The sequence below is a fragment of the Anomaloglossus baeobatrachus genome, chromosome 4 (assembly GCF_048569485.1).
Source record: "Anomaloglossus baeobatrachus isolate aAnoBae1 chromosome 4, aAnoBae1.hap1, whole genome shotgun sequence".
In the NCBI taxonomy this organism is placed as follows: domain Eukaryota; kingdom Metazoa; phylum Chordata; class Amphibia; order Anura; family Aromobatidae; genus Anomaloglossus; species Anomaloglossus baeobatrachus.
In genome coordinates, this window is record NC_134356.1 from 261,753,009 (window position 1) to 261,775,843 (window position 22,835).

Sequence of the window (22,835 nt, forward strand, 5' to 3'; positions counted from 1 at the left end):
CATCCGTGGTGAGAATCACCCAGGACGGGGCCAGAAAGGAGCGTGGAGAGAGGGGCCGAAGCCACCACTAAAGAGAGCTCCTGGACTGTGGCGACAGAGCCACCAGCCTGTGCAAGCAAGAGGTCCGCTTGTCCCAACAGCGGAGAATGTCCAGCTGCAGGGGACGCAGATGGAACTGGCAAAGGGAACCGCTTCCATTGACGCCACCATCTGACCCAGCACCTGCATGAGGTGCCTGATGGAATGATGGCGGAGCCTCAGCAGAGAGCGAACCGCCAGATGAAGGGACTGCTGTTTGACTAAGGGCAGCTTCACAAGTGCCAGCAGAGTCTTGAATTGCATCCCTAGGTACGTAAGTTCCTGGGTCGAGGTCAGAGTGGACTTGCAAGCGTGGCGAGAGTGAGCGAGACACTCCGCTGACAGTCTGCACTGGATGAAGCCTTGACTAGAAGGTCGTCCAGGTAAGGAATCACTGCCAACCCCTGGAGGTGCAGAACTGCAGCCACTGCTGCCATGACCTAGGTGAATACACGAGGGGCCGTGGCTAACCCGAAGGGGAGAGCCACGAATTGGAAATGTTCCTCTCAGATTACAAAACGTAGCCAACGCTGGTGTGAAACTGCGATTGGCACATGCAGATAGACATCTCTGATGTCGATGGATGCTAAGAAATCTCCTTGTGTCATTGACTGATCGCAGAGATTCCATGCAAAAATGCCGCACCTGAACATGCTTGTTGAGAAGCTTGAGATCCAGGTCGGAAGGCACTGTCCTTTTCGGGGACTAGGAAGAGATTTGAGTAGAAATCTCAGAACCGTTCCCAGTCGGGAACTGGTACAATTACTCCACTGGCCTGCAAGAATGCCACAGCCTGAGCAGGGGGGAGTTGACAGAAAAAATCTGTTTGGCGGGCTGGACAGAATTCTATTCTGTAGCCGTGGGAGATGGTAACCCACACCCACTGATCGAAGACGTGTTGAAACCACACGTCGCCCAAGTGGGAGAGCCTGCCACCGACCAAGGACGTTGCTGGCGCGGCCAGATAATCAAGAGGAGGCTGCCTTGGTGGCAGCAGCTCCTGCGGACTTCTGAGGACGCGGCTTCATGCGCCAGTTGGTTTACGGACCTTGGCTGAGTTAGTGGACGAGGCCGAGGGCTTAGAGGACGACCAGTTAGAGGAACGAAAGGAACGAAACCTCGACTGGTTCCTGCCCTGGACAGGTTTCCTGGGTTTGTGGCATGGAAGTACTCTTCCCGCCAAAAGCTTCCTTAATAATTTCATCCAGTTGTTCACCGAATAGACTGGTCCCAGCAAAAGGGAGCCCAGCAAGGAACTTCTTAAGAAGCATCTGCCTTCCACTCTCGAAGCCACAGGAACCTGCGGATAGCGAGGGAAGTAGCCGAGGCCACCGCAGTGCGGTGACAGTCTCCAGCATGGCAGACATGGCATAGGATGAAAAGACTGGAGCCTGGTAGTTAAGGAAACCATTTCGGGCATAAAGTCCCTGTGAGGGAATGCATCTCCTCCAGAGAAGCAGAGATGGCTTTGAAAGCCCGCACTGCTGCAAAAGATGGGGAGAACGAGGCCCCTGCCGCCTCATATATAGATTTGACCAGAAGGTCAACCTGGCGGACAGTGGGATCCTTAGAGAGGTGCCGTCAGCCACTGATACAACTGTCCGGGCTGAAAGTCTAGACACCGGAGGGTCCACCCTTGGTGAATGAGCCCACTCCTTGACCACCTCTGGTGGAAGGGGGAAACAGTCATCAGAACCACGCTTTGGGAAGCGTCTGTCAGGACAGGCTCTGGGCTTGGTCACAGTGGCCTGAAAAACTGGAGTGGTTAAGGAACACACTCCTTGTTCTCTTAAGGTATACTGATGCCTTTCTGCCAGAGGGGGATGCTCCCCTGATACAGGCGGATTGAGGTCCAGTACAAATATAATGGACGCAATCAAATCATAAGCATCTGCGTCACCTTCGGACAGATCAATGTACATGAAGTAGCGTCCGAGCCCCTAGTAAAGGCATCCTCCTCGTCCTGCGAGTCAGCTCGTAAATCAGAGCTGCGGGACGAGGAAGGAAAGGGGACCCTGCGTCTCCATTTTAGGAGGACGGGGTCTAAGACCAGATGAACAATCCTCTGTGAGCTTTGCTGAGCGAGCCGTAGCAGCAGAAGCGCCCTGAGAAGGGGGCTGATGCATGCTCAGCAGTGTCCGGACAGCTGTCCCCTGGAGAGAGGGATTCTACCCAAACCGGGGGTTCAGCCACCGGAGCCGGAGCAGCTGGGGGGACCACTATGTTAGAGCAAGCATCACAATGTGGTTATGTGCTCGGTACAGGCAGTACGAGTCTACATGCAGTGCATATTAAGAACAGCCTTGCAGCCTTGCTCTGATGTGAGACATGCTGCAGAAGTGGGGGCTCTGTCCAGAATGACCCCCAGCAGAGTATATAAACAGTGTATATAAGCAGGTCCACAACCGGAGGTTGTGGCTTGCCAGACCGTTTAACCTAGAGACATCTCTGTGCCCTCCAGATCCCCCAGCCCAGGCCCCCAGTTGTCACAATGTGGTTATGCAGACATTGAGAACGCTGATAAAATGGCGCCGGAGCGAGGAGAGGGGGCGGGGCCTACTCTGAGAGCGGGATCCGGAGGGCAAATGAGGCATACAGGGGAGGGAATCTTTCCTCAGTGAGGAGTGTCCGTTCCCTGTGCTGAGCAGCCGCTGGGCGGAGCCGCACTGTCCCTCTGAATGACTGACATGCAGGGGCAGTGAAACCGAAAGTAGGCCGCAACTGAAGCCGGGGCCTAGATTTTTCCATGCGGCCAGCGTGCAGGCACCATCGGCGCGGTTCTCCAGTGAAAACTGGAGAACCGGCCAGAAATGTTAACACAGACATATAACACACTCTCCCCAATATATAAAGTACAAGGGACCCCTGGAAAGACCACTTTCTGTGGTAATAACGTCTCAGTACTTAGCTTGTGAGACGCAGGTGCCAGGTCCCTGGGGGATGAGCGCTCCGTCCGGCAGGATCCTGAAAGGGCTGCGGATGGAGACCGGTCTCCTGCAAAGCAGTGAGAACCGTGATGGCTCCCACTTCAAGCCAGAGCCTCAGGGGATGGTGAAGGAGCGCGGCATGTGAAGGCTCCAGCCTTGTAAAATCAACCTTAACAGCACCGCCGACACAGTGGGGTGAGAAGGGACATGCCGGGAGTCCAGATTGGACCCGCTTTTCTTCCAAATCTTTGAAATCAAAAATCAAAAATCAGAGGATGCATGAGTGTGTGTGACCTCCTGAACACAAAGCATTGAACTGGGTGGATTTGTCATCCGGGGGGTGTATATGCTCGGAGGGAGGAGCTTCACTTTTAGTGTAGTGCTTTGTGTGTCCTCCGGAGGCAGAAGCTATACACCCATGGTCTGGGTCTCCCATAAGGAACGATGAAGAAAAGCTGCTTTACAACGTTCCCAATGACTAGCTGGGTCGTTCTGCAGGTCCGGATCGCTGTTGCGTGGACAGCTCACCAGCGACTCACCAGAGACTTTGTAGCGATCCCACCAGCGATCCCAACCTGGCCGGGATCGCTACAAAGTCTCAGTGTGTAAAGGGGCCTTTAGTGTGACGGTACCTTTACTTCATTTATCATTGTCTGATGGTCCTTCTACGCAGCATTTACACAATACCATATAATTGGTTTAAACCATTACCTTGAATGGGATTATCTCCATTAGCAAGCAAAGAGAGAAAAATGACAAAGATGATGGATGAAAGGTGATTAACAGCAAATGAAGGCCAGTAATCATTGCAGAATAGAAGCTAAATATTGGGAGTTGACACAAATACAACTATCAAAGTTATTCCCCAGAATATAATAGTGCTGACATGGTGTACGCAATATTGCGGTTTCTTTTTTGTCATAGTAAACGCTACGTAGATTACACTGAGGAATGTACGAACGTTTGGGTCATTATCATTTGGAGTAAAATGCTCAAGTGAAATGTAAGAAATTTTAAAAGATATAAGGCCAATTCATTAGAGCTTTTATGCCAGAAAACAGATAAAAAAAAAAAAGTTTAAAAAGATCCAAAATTCTGGAGACTTTACGCCACTTTGAATCTGCTAAGCAGAAATAGGTAGAAGCAAGAATAGACGGGGAATGGCCGTGGCTGCCCATCAAATGGGTTGGTGCTCGCCATTCAGAAGAAGCGACAAATTCATTAAGTGTTGTGGGCGTTGTAATGCATTTGGCGCCTTCTACTCCAGAAAGACTGCCATAACGTGTGTACACTAAGCCAGTCTGGATTAAGCGCATCTAGAATTTTAATATGGAAAAATTGTTAAGAAAATTTATGCTAAACTTTTCCATGTCATTTTGTTTGATCAGAGGAGTCATAGAATATTAATCTTTATTACTACTTTTTTCATTGTACAAATGTATAGGGCTCATTTGCCTTTAATTGAAAACATACTCCAGTCTATGTTTGGCACTTTTAAAAAGGAATGCATGGAATTGGTTCATGAAAGCGGATATTGCTTGGTATTAAATGTCACTCACAAACATAATGAATACAAATAACACAAGACACAAAAGAGACAAGAAAATAGCTGACAAATGGAGAAAGATAAGAAAGAACATAAAAATCACAATTCCCAAATTTTGTATTCAGCATTGACGGCTTGGGCTGCATTCTTAAGTGTAAAAAAGACCTATACAGTGGAACCTTGGTTTACGAGAACAATCCGTTCTGGGAATGTGCTTGTAAACCAAGTTACTCATCTAGCAAAGCAAGATTTCCCATAGGAAATAATGCAAGCTCAGACAATTCCTTCCACAACTTGTTCAATGTCCCATCCTGGTCCCCTATTGTGCCAGTCCACACACACACACACAAACACGCACGCACGCACTATTCTCACCTTACCTTCTATTCCATCGCCGGCCTCCCGGTTCTTGTAGTTCGCTGGTACAGGATTTGTATCAGGTAACCATTGCGACGATGGAGGAACTTCCGCTGCCAGAGCGCTGACGTCAAAGGCAGGAGCTGCTTGCCTCTGATTGGTCAGCGCGCTGCCTTTGTCGCGATGGTTACCCGATATACATCCTGTATCGGCGAACTACAAGAACCATGAGGCTGGCGATGGAACGGAAGGAAAGGTGAGCATAATATATGTGTGTGTGCGTGTTTGTGCGGACTGCAAGAGCGGGTCAGAGCACGGTTAAAGTACGGAACTGGAAGTGTGTGCGGTGAGTATTTGCTCGTACAGCAAAGCTTGCTCGTAAACTGCGTTACAAATTTAAAGCAAGCTTTGCTCGTATAGCGAAATACTCGCACACCAAGTTACTCGTAAACCGAGGTTCCACTGTATTAAGGTATGCCAGTTTCCATAACCTGACAGTCCGCATAGCTACTATACCTACGTAAAAAGACGATACTATGACTTGGTTTTAGGATGTCATTCTCCAGTACGACCCCCCACTTACCTCACAGTTTGCCTTCTGCATTTGCAGTTGCTTGCATTCATCTTTCAGATTCTCCGATTCTTTCTCACGTTCCTGAGTGGTTTTGTCCATCAGCGTCTGAACCTGGATGAGCTCCTTTTTCAAGACAGCCACATCTTCTATTCCGGGTCGTTGCAACTGGGAGGCACAAAGACTATAACTATACATAAGGCTAGAAAAGTAGCAAGAAAACAAATATGCAGACCATATTATTCTACATAACGAATTAAATGGTTTTCTTATAAAAAAAAAATAAAAAATGTATTTCCATTGTGCAATAGTTACTTTTTATAACTTTATAATACACTCAACACAGAAATGCTGAGCCAAGAAGAAAAAGTCATGGAATACTGGAAATCGCAGGATCGATATTACATATTAACGATATGCAAACGGTGAAAAAATGGAAACCTTTTCATAACATCTCCCTTTATTCAGGATTGAGTAAGAGCGCCACACACAGCAATAGGCACACTTATCGTCACATGCTATCAATCAGGTTATTTTTGGTTGTCTGAGGAATGTTCTGCCGAGTTAATCTGCTCAAACTCGCTGTCAATTTGTGACAGTGGCATTTACAGTGTGTAGCGCCCCAGGATCCAGATCGTTGGGTGTTGATGGGTTGCAAAGATCGCTAGTATTCTGTTGAGGACTCCTGTGCCTGACTTGACAGAACGCCTATGAAAGTTAAAATGTGGCTAGCATCCACAGGAGACCGTGATGTTTGCTAGTTACATCTGTATATAGTACAAGTGCTCAAGTGATTGCAAATTCACATACTCCTAATAAGACTACAACATATAGCAGCAAGAATAAAAAAAATAAAAAAATTATAAACATGTTTGAATTACCCTCCTTTTTCCCAAATTTTAAAAAAATAAAAATAAAAATACACATGGTATCGCCATGTCTCTTAGTCCGACATATTAAAATATAAAAGTATTCTGATCTGTATGTACTGTAGTAGTAAAATAAATTCTAAAGCACCGGACTAGAACACATCCCATCTATCCCCCACTAAAAACATCAGCTCAGGGGGTGCAAAAAACAATTCCTCAAATAGCTCCATCAACCAAAAATTAAAAAAAAAAAAACATTTTAGGTCTCAAAAAGTAGCAGCACTAGCTAATTTTTTTTTTTTTTTTTACAAAATTTCCATAAAAATATTTTTTACCACTTACATATTTAAAAAAAAAAAACAAAAAAAAACAACTAAGCATGTTTTGTGACACCATAATCATACTGACCTGGAGACTCATACTGCCAAGTCACTTTTTTCATATAATGAATGATGTAAAAATAAAAACACTAAAATCTATCACAGAAATGCGGGTTTATTTTGTCTGCAGGGTTTACAATTTTAAAGCACTTTGACTTTTCTGTCATATAGTGCCTTGCAAAAGAATTCGGTCCCCTTGAATTTTTCAACCTTTTCCCACATTTCCGGCATCAAACATAAGGATAAAAAAAAGAATTTTGTTTACTTATCGTAAATTCTTTTTCTTATAGTTCCGTATTGGGAGACCCAGACCATGGGTGTTTAGCTTCTGCCTCCGGAGGACACACAAAGTACTACACTTAAAAGTGTAGCTCCTCCCTCTTAGCTTATACACCCCCTGGTGAGCAGACCCAGACAGTTTAGTGCAAAAGCTGAAGGAGAATAGCCACCCACAAGTAGAACAGAGCAAAAGCCGGAACAACTGGAGACTCTGTCCACGACAACAGCCGGTGATAACACGCGGAACAAGAAATTGCCAACAGGCAACAGGGAGGGTGCTGGGTCTCCCAATACGGAACTATAAGAAAAAGAATTTACGGTAAGTAAACAAAATTCTCTTTTTCTTTATCGTTCCTTTGGGAGACCCAGACCATGGGACGTTCCAAAGCAGTCCCTGGGTGGGAAATAAACAGAAAAACTAAGAAGTAGGCAGAACCTAACTTCACAAATGGGCGACAGCCGCCTGAAGGATGCGTCTGCCCAAGCTCGCATCTGCCAAAGCATGATCATGCACTTGGTAGTGCTTCGAAAAGGTGTGCAGGCTAGTCCAAGTGGCAGCCTGACAGACTTGTTGAGCCGTAGCCTGGTGCCTGAAAGCCCAAGAGGCACCGACAGCTCTGGTCGAATGTGCCTTGATCCCCGGCGGGGGAGGCACCTGAGTACTCTGGTAGGCGTCCGAAATGGTCGATCTAATCCAACGGGCTAAGGTCGGCTTAGAAGCAGAAAGGCCCTTGCGCCGACCTGTGGTTAGCACAAAAAGAGAAGTGCACCACCTAAGTGCAGCGGTGCGAGACACATAGATCCGGAGAGCACGCACCAGATCCAGAGTATGCAGCACTTTTTCAAAGCGATGAACAGGAGCCGGACAAAAGGAAGGTAAGGTAATGTCCTGGTTAAGGTGGAAAGGAGAGACCACCTTAGGAAGAAAGTCCGGAGTCGGACGGAGAACCACCTTGTCTTGATGGAAAACTAAAAAAAGGTGACTCCGAAGAGAGCGCAGCCAAATCAGAGACTCTCCTGAGGGAAGTTATGGCCACCAGAAAGGCCACTTTCTGTGAAAGACGATACAAAGAAACCTCCCTAAGAGGCTCAAAGGGGGGTTTCTGCAAAACTGTGAGAACCAAGTTAAGGTCCCAGGGATCCAAGGGCCGCCGGTAAGGCGGAATGATGTGAGACGCGCCGAGCCAGCCGAGCGAGACGCCGCTGGAACAGAACTGACAGAGCTGAGACTTGTCCCTTGAGAGAGTTGAGGGACAGTCCTAGCTGCAGACCGGACTGTAGAAAAGACAGAAGGGTCGGCAAGGAGAATGGCCAAGGAGGATGGTCGGTAGAGCGACACCAGGACAGGAACATTTTCCAAGTCCTGTGATAGATCTTAGCGGAGGAAGACTTACGGGCCCGAGTCATAGTGGAGATGACTTCAGGAGGAATACCAAAGCCGTCAAAATCCAGGACTCAAGAGCCACGCCGTCAATTTGAGAGCCGCAGAATTCGGCCGGAAAAACGGACCTTGCGAGAGTAGGTCTGGACGGTCCGGGAGATGCCACGGCATCTCTACGGACAGATGGAGCAGGTCTGGATACCAAGCTCGCCTGGGCCAGTCCGGTGCAATGAGGATGACTCGACAGCCCTCCATTCTCATCTTGCGCAGGACTCTGGGCAAGAGAGCTAGAGGGGGAAACACGTAGGACAGACGAAACTGGGACCAGTCTTGAACCAGAGCGTCCGCGGCGAATGCCTGAGGATCGTGGGAGCGAGCCACGTAAACAGGAACTTTGTTGTGACGGGATGCCATTAGGTCCACGTCCGGAGTGCCCCATTTGCGGCAGATTGAGTGAAACACTGCCGGGTGCAGGGACCACTCGCCACCGTCCACGGTTTGACGGCTGAGATAATCTGCCTCCCAGTTTTCCACGCCTGGGATGTGGACTGCGGATATGGTGGACTTTGAGTCCTCCGCCCATTGAAGGATGCGTTGTACCTCCAACATTGCCAGGCGGCTGCGTGTCCCGCCTTGGTGATTGATGTAGGCAACCGCTGTCACGTTGTCTGACTGGACTCGAATGTGCCTGCCCGCCAACAGGTGGTGAAAAGCTAGGAGAGCTAGAAGCACAGCTCTGGTTTCCAGCACATTGATTGAAAGGGCTGACTCGGACGGAGTCAAAGTGCCCTGCGCTCTGTGGTGGAGACATACCGCTCCCCAGCCGGATAGACTGGCATCCGTGGTGAGAATCACCCAGGACGGGGCCAGGAAGGAGCGCCCCTGGGACAGGGAGAGGGGCCGAAGCCACCACTGAAGAGAGCTCCTGGTCTGTGGCGACAGAGCCACTAACCTGTGTAAGGAGGAAGGCCGCTTGTCCCAACAGCGGAGAATGTCCAGCTGCAGGGGGCGCAGATGGAACTGGGCAAAGGGAACAGCCTCCATGAACGCCACCATTTGACCCAGCACCTGCATCAGACGCCTGAGGGTGTAACGGCGGGGCCTCAGCAGAGAGCGCACCGCTAGCTGGAGTGACTGCTGTTTGACTAAGGGCAACTTCACAAGTGCCGGCAAAGTCTCGAACTGCATCCCTAGGTACGTAAGACTCTGGGTCGGAGTCAGAGTGGATTTGGGCAGATTGACAAGCCACCCGAATTGGGCTAGAGTGGCGAGAGTGAGCGAGACACTCCGCTGACAGTCTGCGCTGGATGAAGCCTTGACTAGAAGGTCGTCCAGTTAAGGAATCACTGCCAACCCCTGGAGGTGCAGAACCGCAATCACTGCTGCCATGACCTTGGTGAATACCCGAGGGGCCGTGGCTAACCCGAAGGGGAGAGCCACGAATTGGAAATGATCTTCTCCTATTGCAAAACGTAGCCAACGCTGGTGTGAAACTGCAATTGGCACATGCAGATAGGCATCTCTGATGTCGATGGATGCCAGGAAATCCCCTTGGGTCATTGAGGCAATGACTGATCGCAGAGACTCCATGCGAAAGTGCCGCACCTGAACATGCTTGTTGAGAAGCTTGAGATCGAGGATGGGCCGGAAGGTAAAGTTTTTTTTGGGAACTAGGAAGAGATTTGAGTAGAAACCTCTGAACCGTTCCCGGGTGGGAACCGGTACAATTACTCCGTTGGCCTGCAAGGCTGCCACGGCCTGCGAGAAGGCGGCGGCCTTGGAGCAAGGGGGAGTTGAGAGAAAAAATCTGTTTGGCGGGCTGGAAGAGAATTCTATCCTGTAGCCGTGGGAGATGATATCTCTCACCCACTGATCGGAGACTTTTTGAAACCAAGCGTCGCCAAAGTGGGAGAGCCTGCCACCGACTAAGGACGTCGCCGGAGCGGGCAGAGAGTCATGAGGAGGCTGCCTTAGTGGCAGCCCCTCCTGTGGTCTTCTGTGGACGCGCTTTTGGGCGCCAGTTGGATTTCTGGTCCTTGGCTGAGTTAGCGGACGAGGCCGAGGGCTTAGAGGACGACCAGTTGGAGGAACGAAAGGAGCGAAACCTGCAGGTTTCCTGGTTTTGGTTTGTGGCATGGAAGTACTCTTCCCGCCAGTAGCTTCCTTAATAATTTCATCCAGCTGTTCTCCGAACAGCCGGGACCCAGCAAAAGGGAGCCCAGCAAGGTACCTCTTAGAAGAAGCATCTGCCTTCCACTCTCGAAGCCACAAGATCCTGCGGATAACGAGGGAATTAGGCGAAGCCACCGCAGTGCGGTGAGAAGCTTCCAGCATGGCAGACATGGCATAAGATGAAAAAGCTCAAGCTTGGGAAGTTAAGGCAACCATTTCGGGCATAGAGTCCCTGGTGAGGGAATGCATCTCCTCTAGAGAAGCAGAGATGGCTTTGAGAGCCCACACTGCTGCAAATGTCGGGGAAAACGCGGCCCCCGCCGCTTCATACACGGATTTGGCCAGAAGGTCAATCTGACGGTCAGTGGAATCCTTAAGGGAGGTGCCATCAGCCACCGACACAACGGTCCGGGCTGAGAGCCTAGACACCGGAGGGTCTACCTTTGGGGACTGAGCCCACTCCTTGATCACCACAGGTGGGAAGGGAAAACGGTCATCAGAACCACGCTTTGGGAAGCGTTTGTCAGGACAGGCCCTGGGCTTGATCACAGCGGCCTGAAAACTGGAGTGGTTAAAGAACACACTCTTTGCTCTCTTAGGGGAGGTAAACTGGTGCTTTTCTGCCAGAGAAGGTTGCTCCTCTGATACTGGTGGATTGAGATCCAGTACAGAATTAATGGAAGCAATCAAGTCACTAAGATCTGAGTCACCCTCGGACAGATCAATGGGGTACATGGAGTTAGCCTCCGAGCCCCCTGTAAAGGCATCCTCCTCATCCTGCGAGTCAGCTCTTGAATCAGAGCCGTGGGAGGAGGAGGGAGAGGGAACCCTGCGTCTCTTCTTAGGAGGACGGGGTCTGGGCCCTGATGATGAATCCTCTGTGAGCTCCGAACCTAAGGGACCCATAGCAGTAGGGGGCACCCTGTGAAGGGGGCTGATGCATATTCATCAAAGTCCTGGACAGAAGTCCCATGGACTCAGCAAAAGACTGGGAGATAGACCTAGAAAAGGATTCTACCCAAGCCGGGGGTTCAGCCACAGGAGCAGGAGCAGCCTGAGAGACCACTGGGGGTGAGACTCCAGGCTGTGGCACCGCCAAGTTAGAGCAGACATCACAATGAGGATAGGTGCTCTGCTCAGGCAGCAGGAGCTTACATGCAGCGCATACAGAATAAAGCTTTGGAGCCTTGCTCCTCGTGTGAGACATGCTGCTGGAGTGGGGGCTCTGCAAGAGAATGAACCCCAGAGAGTATATACAGAGGTCCACAACCAGAGACCGGTTGTGGCTTACCAGACCGCTGGAGCGGTGTTGTGTGCCCTCCAGATCCCGAAGCCCGGACCCCCAAGCACAGCACTTCAGCAGGGATGCAGAGTGCAGACCAGCACCGAGTGAACTCTGTCTGAGAAAATGGCCGCCGGAGCGAAAAGAGGGGGCGGGACTTGGCTGTGAGAGCGGGATCTGGAGGGCCATAGAGACCTACAGGGGAGTAGACACGCACAGCAGTGGGGAGTGTCCCTCCCCTGTGCAGAACGGCCGCCGGGAGGAGCCGAGCCTGTCCCTCTGCATGAATGACATGCAAGGAAAGAGAACAGAAACTAGGCCTCCGGCGAAGCCGGGGCCTAAATTTGAGCGGCGAGGCCGACGCGTAGGCACCATCGGCGCGGTTCTCGGGCGACAGCTAGAGAACCCGCCGGAAATGCCAATAAATACAGTAAGCACACTCTCCCCAAACAATAAAGCACAGGGACCCCCAAAATATAAACGTCTCAGGTACTTAGCTGCTGAGACGCAGGGCCAGGTCCCTGGGGATGAGTGCTCCGGTCCAGCAGGGTCCTGAAGGGCTGCGGATGGAGACCGGTCTCCTGCCAGGCAGGGAAACCGTGCTGGCTCCCACTTCAAGCCAGAGCCCAGGAGGGATGGTGAAGGAGCACGGCATGTAAGGCTCCAGCCTTGGAAATCAACCGTACAACACCGCCGACACAGTGGGGTGAGAAGGGACATGCCGGGGGTCCGCACTTCTTCAATCTCATTCCAAAAGGAAAAAATCATATGAGAATGCATGTGTGGATGTATGCCTCCTGAACACAAAGCAATAAACTGGCTGGGTCTGCTCACCAGGGGGTGTATAAGTTCAGAGGGAGGAGCTACACTTTTAAGTGTAGTACTTTGTGTGTCCTCCGGAGGCAGAAGCTAAACACCCATGGTCTGGATCTCCCAAAGGAACGATAAAGAAAATGTTAATGTTATGTTGAAGAATCAACAACAAGTGGGACACAATTGTGAAGTTGAACAAAATTTATTGCTTATTTTAAACGTTTGTAAAAAAATATTAAAGTGAAAATTGGGGCGTGCAATATTATTCAACCCCTTTACTTTCAGTGCAGCAAACTCTCTCCAGAAGTTCATTGAGCAGCTCTGAATGATCCAATGTTGTCCTAAATGACTGAGGATGATAAATATAAGCCACCTGTGTGTAATCAAATCTCCGTATAAATTCACCTGCTCTGTGATAGTCTCAGTGTTCTGTTTAAAGCGCAGATAGCATCATGAAGACCAAGGAACATAACAGAAAGGTCCGTGATACTGTTGTGGAGAAGTTTAAAGCCGGATTTGGTTACAAAAAGATTTCCACAACTTTAAACATTCCACTGTGCAAGCGATCATATTGAAATGGAAGGAGTATCATACCACTCCAAATCTACCAAGACCCGACTGTCCCTCAAAAATTTCATCTCAAACAAGGAGAAGACTGATCAGAGATGCAGCCAAGAAGCCCATGATCACTCTGGATGAACTGCAGAGATCTACAGCTGAGGTGAGAGAGAGTGTCCATAGGACAACAATCAGTCGTACACTGCACAAATCTGGCCTTTATGGAAGAGTGTCAAGAAGAAAGCCATTTCTCAAAGATATCCATAAAAAATGTAGTTTAAAGTTTGCCACAAGCCACCTGGGAGACACCAAACATGTGGAAGAAGGTGCTCTGGTCAGATGAAACCAAAATCAAACTTTTTGGGCACAATGGCAAATGATATGTTTGGCGTAAAAGCAACACAGTTCATCACCCTGAACACACCATCCCCACTGTCAAACATGGTGGTGGCAGCATCATGGTTTGGGCCTGCTTTTCTTCAGCAGGAACAGGGAAGATGGAGAAAATTGATGGAAAGATGTATGGAGCCAAATACAGGACCATTCTTGAAGAAAACCTGTTGGAGTCTGTAAAAGGCCTGAGACTGGGACGGAGATTTGTCTTTCAACAAAACAATGATCCAAAACATAAAAGCAAAATCTACAGTAGTGTGGTTCACAAATAAACGTATCCAGGTGGTAGACTGGCCAAGTCAAAGTCCAGACCTGAATCCAATTGAGAATCTGTGGAAAGAGCTGAAAACTGCTGTTCTCAAACGCTCTCCATCCAACCTCACTCAACTCGAGCTGTTTGCAAAACAAGAATGGGTAAGAATTTCAGTCTCTCGATGTGCAAAACTGATAGACACATACCCCAAGCGACTGCAGCTGTAATCGCAGCAAAAGGTGGCGCTACAAAGTTTTAACTTAAAAGAGCCAAATAATATTGCACACCCCAATTTTCAGTTTATTATTTTTCCCAAAAGTTTAAAATAAGCAATACATTCCGTTCAACTTCACAATTGTGTCCAACTTGTTGATTCTTCACCATAAAATTTTAATTTTTATCTTTAGGTTTGAAGCCTGAAATGTGGGAAAAGGTTGGAAAATTCAAGGGGGTCAAATATTTACATCCTGAAAATAAGAAAACTACAGCGGGAAGGGGATGGATGGGATGGATAGAATTTATTGAAGCCAATTGACTGATGTAAATGTTTTGCTTTTTAGCACATGGACCTTATTAATCATTAGTTGAAATGTTAATATAGAAATTTGAGGCGTTAAGATTATGATAGCATTTACCAGCTCAGTCTTCAGATCTTCTATTACACGTGACCTTATCTGCATTTCCTGGTTTAAACTTTTCACTTTCTCCTCGGCCGCAGCAAAGTGACCTTTTTCTTCATCACGTAAGGCCTTTAAATCTATATTAAAACATTATAAGAAAACCTTGTTAAGTAAAAATGGGAATTTACACATGAATAGCATTAACACTTATTCTAAAAAAGTAACTGGATCCTTATAGCACTTCCCAAGTGCTGTCGAAAGTCAGGATTAGATTCTGGCTATAACTTTGCATCTACTATGGTAAAATATGGTGAAGTTAAAATGTAGTCCAGAGTAGAAATTTAATAGAATGGTAAAGAAGGATTTTTGTGTACTCACCGTAAAATCTCTTTCTCTGAGTCTTCATTGGGGGACACAGGACCATGGGTTATGCTGCTGTCACTAGGAGGCTGACACTAAGTAAACAGAAAAAGTTAGCTCCTCCCCAGCAGTATAACCCCTGAGCCGGAGGCGGGCTCAATCAGTTTAGTGCACAAGCAGTAGGAGGAGAACCAAACAATCCTGAATAAAACAAGGTAAGAAACTATGACGATCATTCGTGTGACCAGTGACCTGGGAATACAGGCACTGGGGCAAAAGGCATGTCCTATATAACAAAAAACACAAGCAGGGTGGGTGCTGTGTCCCCCAATGAAGACTCAGAGAAAGAGATTTTACGGTGAGTACACAAAAATCCTTCTTTCTCTATCGTTTCATTGGGGGACACAGGACCATGGGACGTCCAAAAGCAGTCCCTGGGTGGGAAGAAAAACCATCACCGGAGATAGGAAGGAAGCCACTTCCCCCTTGCTGGGCTTGACCCAGACCTACAAGCGCCTACATTGTTACAGGTGTGCCAATGCCACCCGCAAACCCTACGCCAAGACTGGCCTCTGCCGAAGCTTGTGTGTGAACCTGGTAGAAAATAGTCACGGTATGCCAGCTAGAGCGGGTGGCGGACCAGGGGACCTGGTCGATCGACGACTGGAGTCCAATCGTTCGAGGGTGCCCCTTGCCCGGTAGACCGCGGCGGAAGTCCGTCCTTCATGCGATAGTCTGCACATATGGAGGAAAGGATCCATGTGAAATTCTGGCCCATGGCGCCGGCACACGCTTCTTGGGCAAGGGTGGAAGGATGAATTGACGGTCGGTGTAACCGAAAAATGGTGCCCTGCAGACACGAAAAACTGAGGGCTCGCACCAGCCCTGGAACGAACTATGCCCCTTTTAGGCTGAGAGAGGAGCCTAGAACCGAAAGACCGAAACCCAAAGTCCTCTGCTGGAAGGAACAGCGAGGTGTCTTGGACAGAAACGAAAGGTTCTGGCTGGAGCCCCCCCTTGTCCTGCTGGCGGAGCCGGAAAAGTGGGGAAAAAATGACAAGAGGGCTGTCCGCCCTGATGCCGTCTGTAACAACCCGATGGCCACAAGGAGCCCACCTATCAAAACAGGTGGGAGCAGGGAAATTCAGGTCCCACATCTCTAGTGAACAAGATAATAACTCTTCGAGGAAACTTGATTCCCGGCCCTCTTTAATGTCTGCCATCATCTTGCCCACAGGCCTGACGAGCCAGCATCCGGGATCCACTGATGAGGCCATGTAATTTGGGACTTCTGAGCCCTGGTAGACTAGAGGGGCCCCGACACGGAAGAATTTTGCGGTCTGGAGGGGGCCACGGGGCAGTTGCGAGGAGATGAGTAATGCTCGCCTGGGTCACTCCCGATCTATCGCTTGCCTTGGTCCATCCTGAGAACCCTCGAGATCATAGGAAGCCGCGGGCAGATGCACGAGAGCCTGAACAGGCTACACGACCGGACTAGGGCGTCGACATCTAGTCCAGAGCAGGTGCATACTTTAAGCACCCTTGACTGAGATTTGGATCGGAAGGCCAAAAACGGTCCACGACCGGAGGTCTTCCTTCGCCAGAGATCTGGCTGGTGATTTCCGCGTTGGAGCCCTTTACCTACGCGAGGTCCATCCTACCGCGGACATCGGCCGTCCAAACGTCCACGCTAGGGATGTGCTGCCGAGATTAGCGAGTGAAGGGACCCGTCCCAGAGCAAGATCTTCTTGGCCTCTTCTCTTGCCATGACACTCTCTGCATCTTCCTGGTGGATGATGTAATCACCGCTGTGGCATGGTCCGACTGGAACCTGGCTGGGTCACCGCGACCTAGAGAAGAAATTGTAACTGGGCTAACCAGCTGGCTCTGAAGTCCGGAATGTTGAAGGAGAGACGACGCTCTAGGAGTGTCCCTCGGGACCCTGCCGAGGAATGGTGGGATAGCATACCCTAGCACGGGAGGCTGGTGACGGGTGATAATAAGTTCCAGATGAGGAAAGGGAGCTTCCCAGGGATGGTTGCGAAGACTGGTCCGCTAGGAGGGGATTGGCGGGCACCCACGAAGACAAAACCTTCCTGTCTCCGTTCCTCAGTGTCCTCCGTTGGAGAGTCCGGGATGAAATCTGGTATGTGCACCGTCGCTATCACCGCCACAGGCTGTGAAGGAACCAAAAAAACCGAAGGGAAGAAACGGGCGCGGGAGGCAAAAAGCACGCGGGGCTCTGTGTCAGGAGGGAAAAAACTACTCCTGCGTGAGGAGTAGCCTCCCTTGAACGGCTCGAATACTGTGCCTGAGGGATGTTGGACCGGACCGGACCGGGTCTGGGAGGACTCCTTCCGGTAGCTCAGCTACCCTAGTAGCAAGGAAGGGGTAGCTTCCTAGAGGGTGATGATGGTCTAAACCTCAAGGCGATGGTTCTTGAAGGGAGACTCTGGGCCTCCTGGTCGTTTCTGGGCGGAGAAAGCCTAGCAGCTCTGCAGAGTAGGAGGCGTAGGGACAGTGATCCCTGTAAGCATATTTAGAAAGGCTGGAAAGGACCGCAGCCATGCAAAGCGGAGATGGCTGTTGTAGGGATAAAGGCTTCCAGACGGGTTTGCGTGAGGGAACGAACCTGGTGCATCAGGGCCGAAGCCGGGAAAGGGATATACCCTTCTCTTACGTAGCCTAGGGGGGAGAGTAGTCTACCCTGACGTAGCCTAGGGATAAACTAGACGCGACCTATCTCCGAAAGGGCGTTCCCGAAAGTCGGGAAAAAAGTCAGCGACTTCCTAGATGTCGAATCTGCGTTCCTGATCCCGAGTCAGACGTCACGATGGTGGAAACACTGATGCTAGAGGTTCAGGCCGAGTAGCGGTCAGACATCAGGTTTGTGAAAAGAGGGTACTCACTCAAGAGGATACCCAGCCCTGGGTCGGCATAGGTGGGACGTGGACCGCTGCGTATGGTGTCCGGGAAGTCCCTGCGGAGCGGCATGATAGTGACGAGAAACCCGGAGGAACCCAGGCGGGTCGCCTAAAGGGTAGCGTGCCGCTTCCTTTCGGAGCCCCCTTCGAGAAGGGGCAAGACAAATAAACGGACTTACCACTGGGAAAAATCACGTCCGGGGATTATCCATGATCACGCAGTCACCGTGCGAACTGGCTGTCCACTGAGAAAAACCGCAGTGGTCCCCACCTTGTTCCCTGCAAAGAGGCATGCCCCCTTTCTCCAGAGCCCTTTGGGGGGATGAAATGACAATAACACGACTTACCGCTGGTAAACGCCGTGTCTGGTTGCCGTCTGTGATCATTAACGACTCCAGTATAGTGTGCCCCTTCTCTCCGAAATCACCTTGGAGAAGGGAAAAAAGACAATGACAAGACTTACTGCTGGTCAACTCCGTGTCTGGCAGTCGTCTGTGAGCCCGCGGTAACTCGGCGAGCTCTGGATGTCCTCTGATCACATAAGGGTCTGCTTCAAATGTCTTAAGGGAGACCTGCGTGCACGGAGAGAAGAGGGCTGTCCGTAGCCTTACGGCTTGACTCACCATTTTTTAGCCGGCTATTCGTCATGCGCCAAGACATCTAGGTCCTGCTCGGAATCCAGCAGAGGTGGAAGCCTGGGCCATCACCCGAGAGGTCGAAAGACTGCCAGAGGAAGGACAGTCTGGACCTGGGGGATAAGTGGAAACTGGGGAGCCACAAGGACGAGACCTGGCGGGTCCGCTTCCAGCATAGAAGAACAAGTCCCTGGGACGGGACTCCCCTCCCCGAGGGGATTGCGCCAGCCCTATGGATGGTATGACCGAGCATCGGCGGGAGATGCGGCGCATGCGCACGAACCCGAGGGACGTAGCGAGGGGAGTTGTGGCCTGAGACGGGCGTTACAAACCGGCAGGGGTCAACAGCAATCTGACATCTTCTTGAAACTAACTCACAAAAGAGGGGACCGAGTCTTGGGCTTACCGGCCCAAAATCACTAAAAGTCGAGCTGGAAACGCTATGTACTAAAAACGTGATAGAAAACAAGTGCCCGCATAAGCAATGTAGGAGTCAATGTATGAAAGATCATGCACGTAGCTATAATAAAAAAAAAATCGACCCAATAAACAAAATATACACTACCAAAAGAGTGTGTTCTGTTTTTCCCCGAAAAAAGTTGCTGCAGCCTCAGCAATCCTCAGACCGGGAGTCTGCCATAATCTTTGTTGTTGTTTTTTTTGTTTTTTTTTTTTTTGTTTTTTTTAAATAAAATGAACACAGAGCGGGAAAAAATATCCCCCACCCCCCTGATGATGCCTGGGGCAGAGCAGAGGGCGGAGAAGGAGAGGCCGGAGGCCAATAGCGCTGCGCAGGAGGCGGGCCTGGGACGCCGAGGACCAGGCCGAAGCCGGGGGCTAAATTTTGACGCTGCCTCGCGGCCGAGGCAGCGCCGGCGGACCCGGCCGCGAGGCGGCGGCGACGCGGCCTAGGACGCCGAGGACCCGGCCGAAGCCGGGGGCTAATGTATGGCGCTGCCACGCGGGCAGAGGCAGCGCCGGCGGATCCGGGAGCAAGGCGGCGGCGTCGCAGCCTGGGACGCCGAGTACCAGGCCGAAGCCGGGGGCTAAATTTTGACGCTGCCTCGCGGCAGAGGCAGCGCCGGCGGACCCGGCCGCGAGGCGGCGGCGACGCGGCCTAGGACGCCGAGGACCCGGCCGAAGCCGGGGGCTACAGTGTGACGCTGCCGCGCGGGCAGAGGCAGCGGCGGCGGACCCGGCGGCGTCGCAGCAGCGATCCGAAACTCCCGGAGACTAGGCCCAGACCGGGGCCTAAATTGTTGCAGCCGCCCGAGGGGGAGAAGGTAGGAGAGGGTGTCCTACCTGATCCTCGGCGCGCTCCAGAGTGCAGGCTGAGACTCTGCACATGCTCCTGTGTGCTCCGCTCGCAGAAGGGATGGCTGCGGGCACCAGGGAGTCTGAAGAAGGCAGGGAGGTGGACGCTGGTGGGGGGTAGAAGCCCCTAAAAACGTAGCAGCGCTGCGGGCCCCATCCAGATCGAGACGCGCTGTGGTCCAGTCCCTATTTGCCGAGCCCCTTGCGCCCTTTGGGGTGATACCGCAGAGCGGATAGGGGTGCCCAGGAAGATTCTGCCCCGCACGAACACACCAGGGAATGGTACCGCGGGAATGGATGGGGGCGAGGGCCCAAAGACTCAAACCTCTGCGACCCTAGGGAGTGGTACCCACCGGGCTGCGAGAGCTGAGGAAGAGAAGTACGATACCTGCAGAAACAGAAAAGTACCACAGATGAGAGCGACGAGCGTCGCCGAGAAAAAATGAAAAAAATACGCAAAAAATCAAGTGGCTGAAGGGGGCCCAGTCGGCCCACATCAGCCTCCTACGACACTAAGCAAAAAACTGATTGAGCCCGCCTCCGGCTCAGGGGTTATACTGCTGGGGAGGAGCTAACTTTTTCTGTTTACTTAGTGTCAGCCTCCTAGTGACAGCAGCATAACCCATGGTCCTGTGTCCCCCAATGAAACGATAGAGAAATCTAACCACCCATTATATATACACACACAATACTTACCAACCAATTCTGTAGCCAGCTGAGCCGCTTTTTGCTCAAACAAGTCCTTCATTTGCTTAATATTAAAGATGTCGGTCTTTGCTTCTTCCAGCTGTTGCTCCAGGGACTGGAGTTCTGTAAGGCATGAACATTTTGGTTACTGAAGTGAAAAAACAACAAAAAAAACAGAGGGCGTTTCCAACGTAAAGAAAAAAGCGGATCGATTCAATGAATGCAGCTAGAATAAAGGTTAAATAAAATATAATACTTTTTATTAAAAAAACAATGTGTTTCGGCTGCATACAGCCTTCTTCAGGTGGTAAACACCTGAAGAAGGCTGGATGCAGCCAAAATGTGTTTTGTTTTTTTAAATAAAACAATTTATATTTTCACTTATTCTTTACTCTATATGCACTCACGGGATTGATTTGCTTTTTCCTTCACGTTGGGAGCGCCCTCAGTTTTTTTCCCATTATGTGGGTTTGTTTGTTGGAACTCCCCACAGTATAGCAGATTGGCTGTACCCACTGGAATTTACTTTTGTGCACTTGTAGTTGTGCTCATATTATGTAGTGCCATTTAAATCAACATCTGTCCTGGAGAATGGCACATGCTCTTTATAGTCGTCCTCTGCTCGTGGGTTCTGAACAGATGACCCGCTCTATTAACTCTGAATTCCTCAGCTGAGAATTTGAAACAGTTTCTAAACTAGGCAATTCGTTTAGAGACATTTTACAGTTTTATGTTTACATAGATTATTTTACAGACGCAAGCATATATTATTATTATTATTATAGCGCTATTAATTCCATGGCGCTTTACAAGTGAGAAAGTGTATACATAAACACTAGTAAAACAATCATTAACAATACAAAACAGACTGGTACAGGAGGAGAGAGGACCCTGCCCACGAGGGCTCACAGTCTACAGGGAATGGGTGATAGTACAATAGGTGAGGACAGAGCTGGTTGCGCAGTGTTGTGCTGGACTAAAGGTTATTGTAGCTTGTAGGAAGAGGTGGGTCTTCCGGTTCCTCTTGAAGCTTTCCACGGTAGGAGAGAGTCTGATATGCTGGGTTAGAGCATTCCAGAGTATGGGGGAGGCATGGGAGAAATCTTGTAAGCGATTGTGGGAAGAGGAGGTAAGAGAGGAGTAGAGAAGATCTTGTGAGGATCTGAGGTTGCGTGCGTGCAGGTAGGTACTGGGAAACCAGGTCACAGATGTAAGGAGGATACAGGTTGTAGATGGCTTTGTAGGTCATGGTTAATGTTTTGAACTGGAGTCTTTGGGCAATGGGAAGCCAGTGAAGGGATTGGCAGAGTGGCGAGGCTGGAGAATAGCGAGGAGAGAGGTGGATTAAGCGGGCCGCAGAGTTCAGGATAGATTGGAGGGGTGCAAGAGTGTTGGAAGGGAGGCCAGAGAGCAGGAGGTTGCAGTAGTCGAGGCTGGAGATTATGAGGGCATGCACTAATGTTTTTGCTGATTCTTGGTTAAGGAAAGCACAGATCTAGGAGATATTTTTGTGTTGTAGTCGGCATGAGGTGAAGAGGGCTTGGATGTGCGGCTTGAAGGATAGAGCAGAATCAAGGGTTATTCCAAGGCAACAAGCTTGTGAGACTGGGGAGAGTGAACAGCCATCAACTTTGATGGATAGGCTTGGTGGAGGAGTTGAGTGAGGAGGAGGAAAGAGAATGAATTCCGTTTTGTCCATGTTAAGCATTAGGAATCGCGCAGAGGATGAAATAATAGACAGACATTGTGGGATTTTGGTTAGTAAGGAGGTAATGTCAGGTCCAGAGAGGTAGATCTGTGTATCATCGGAATAGAGATTATACTGAAAGCCGTGGGACTCTATGAGCTGTCCCAGGCTGAAGGTGTAGATGGAGAATAGCAGGGGTCCACTAGATAATGTCAACATGATGAAGGTGAAGATCAAACCTACAAGCTATGCAGCACTGTGTCCTTCTAAGGTTTCCCAACAGAGCAGTGCTCCCAGCCCACTTAAATAAGATCAATGTTGGCCCCTCCATTTAGTGCGACCCGGGGCACCGGAGTGCATGACAATAACCGTATAGGGGACACAACACTAAACCAGTATTAATATTTTGGCTTGGAGCTATTAGTTGAAATATTAGTATTATATTGTTCTTAAGCGATTTTTGGAAGTTGGACCGCTAGGCTCGTACAAACTAAAGTTTTATAACTTTTGCCTTTTATTGTCTGCACTATATCCATAATATTAATATCGACTAAACCGGTACTGCACCCAATTAATTCTCAGGATTAGTGAGAGTCCCAGAGGTCAGATCGAGGCAAATCAAAGTGATACGATATTGCTTCGATGATAAAAGTATTTTACTCAATATATAAATAAAAATGGATACAACTTGGTAAAAAAAAAATAAAATAAAATACACCTGCTTATGTATGAAAGGAAACCAGACAGGT

The 22,835-nt window shown here is 49.8% G+C and overlaps 1 protein-coding gene across 3 annotated transcripts in view; it reads right to left on the reverse strand.

The window, feature by feature from the left end:
• EEA1 (early endosome antigen 1) overlaps window positions 1–22,835 on the reverse strand; it is a 302,741-nt gene that overhangs the window by 185,398 nt on the left and 94,508 nt on the right. For 2 of the 3 annotated variants that reach the window (XM_075344800.1, XM_075344801.1), the window contains 3 exons: window positions 20,409–20,522; window positions 14,495–14,616; window positions 5,492–5,647 (listed from right to left, as the gene is read on the reverse strand). In XM_075344800.1, coding sequence (XP_075200915.1) covers window positions 5,492–5,647; window positions 14,495–14,616; window positions 20,409–20,522 — 392 coding nt within the window. Of the gene's footprint in view, window positions 1–3,716; window positions 3,732–5,491; window positions 5,648–14,494; window positions 14,617–20,408; window positions 20,523–22,835 lie in introns of all 3 variants that reach the window. The other variant, XM_075344799.1, reaches the window with a different exon arrangement.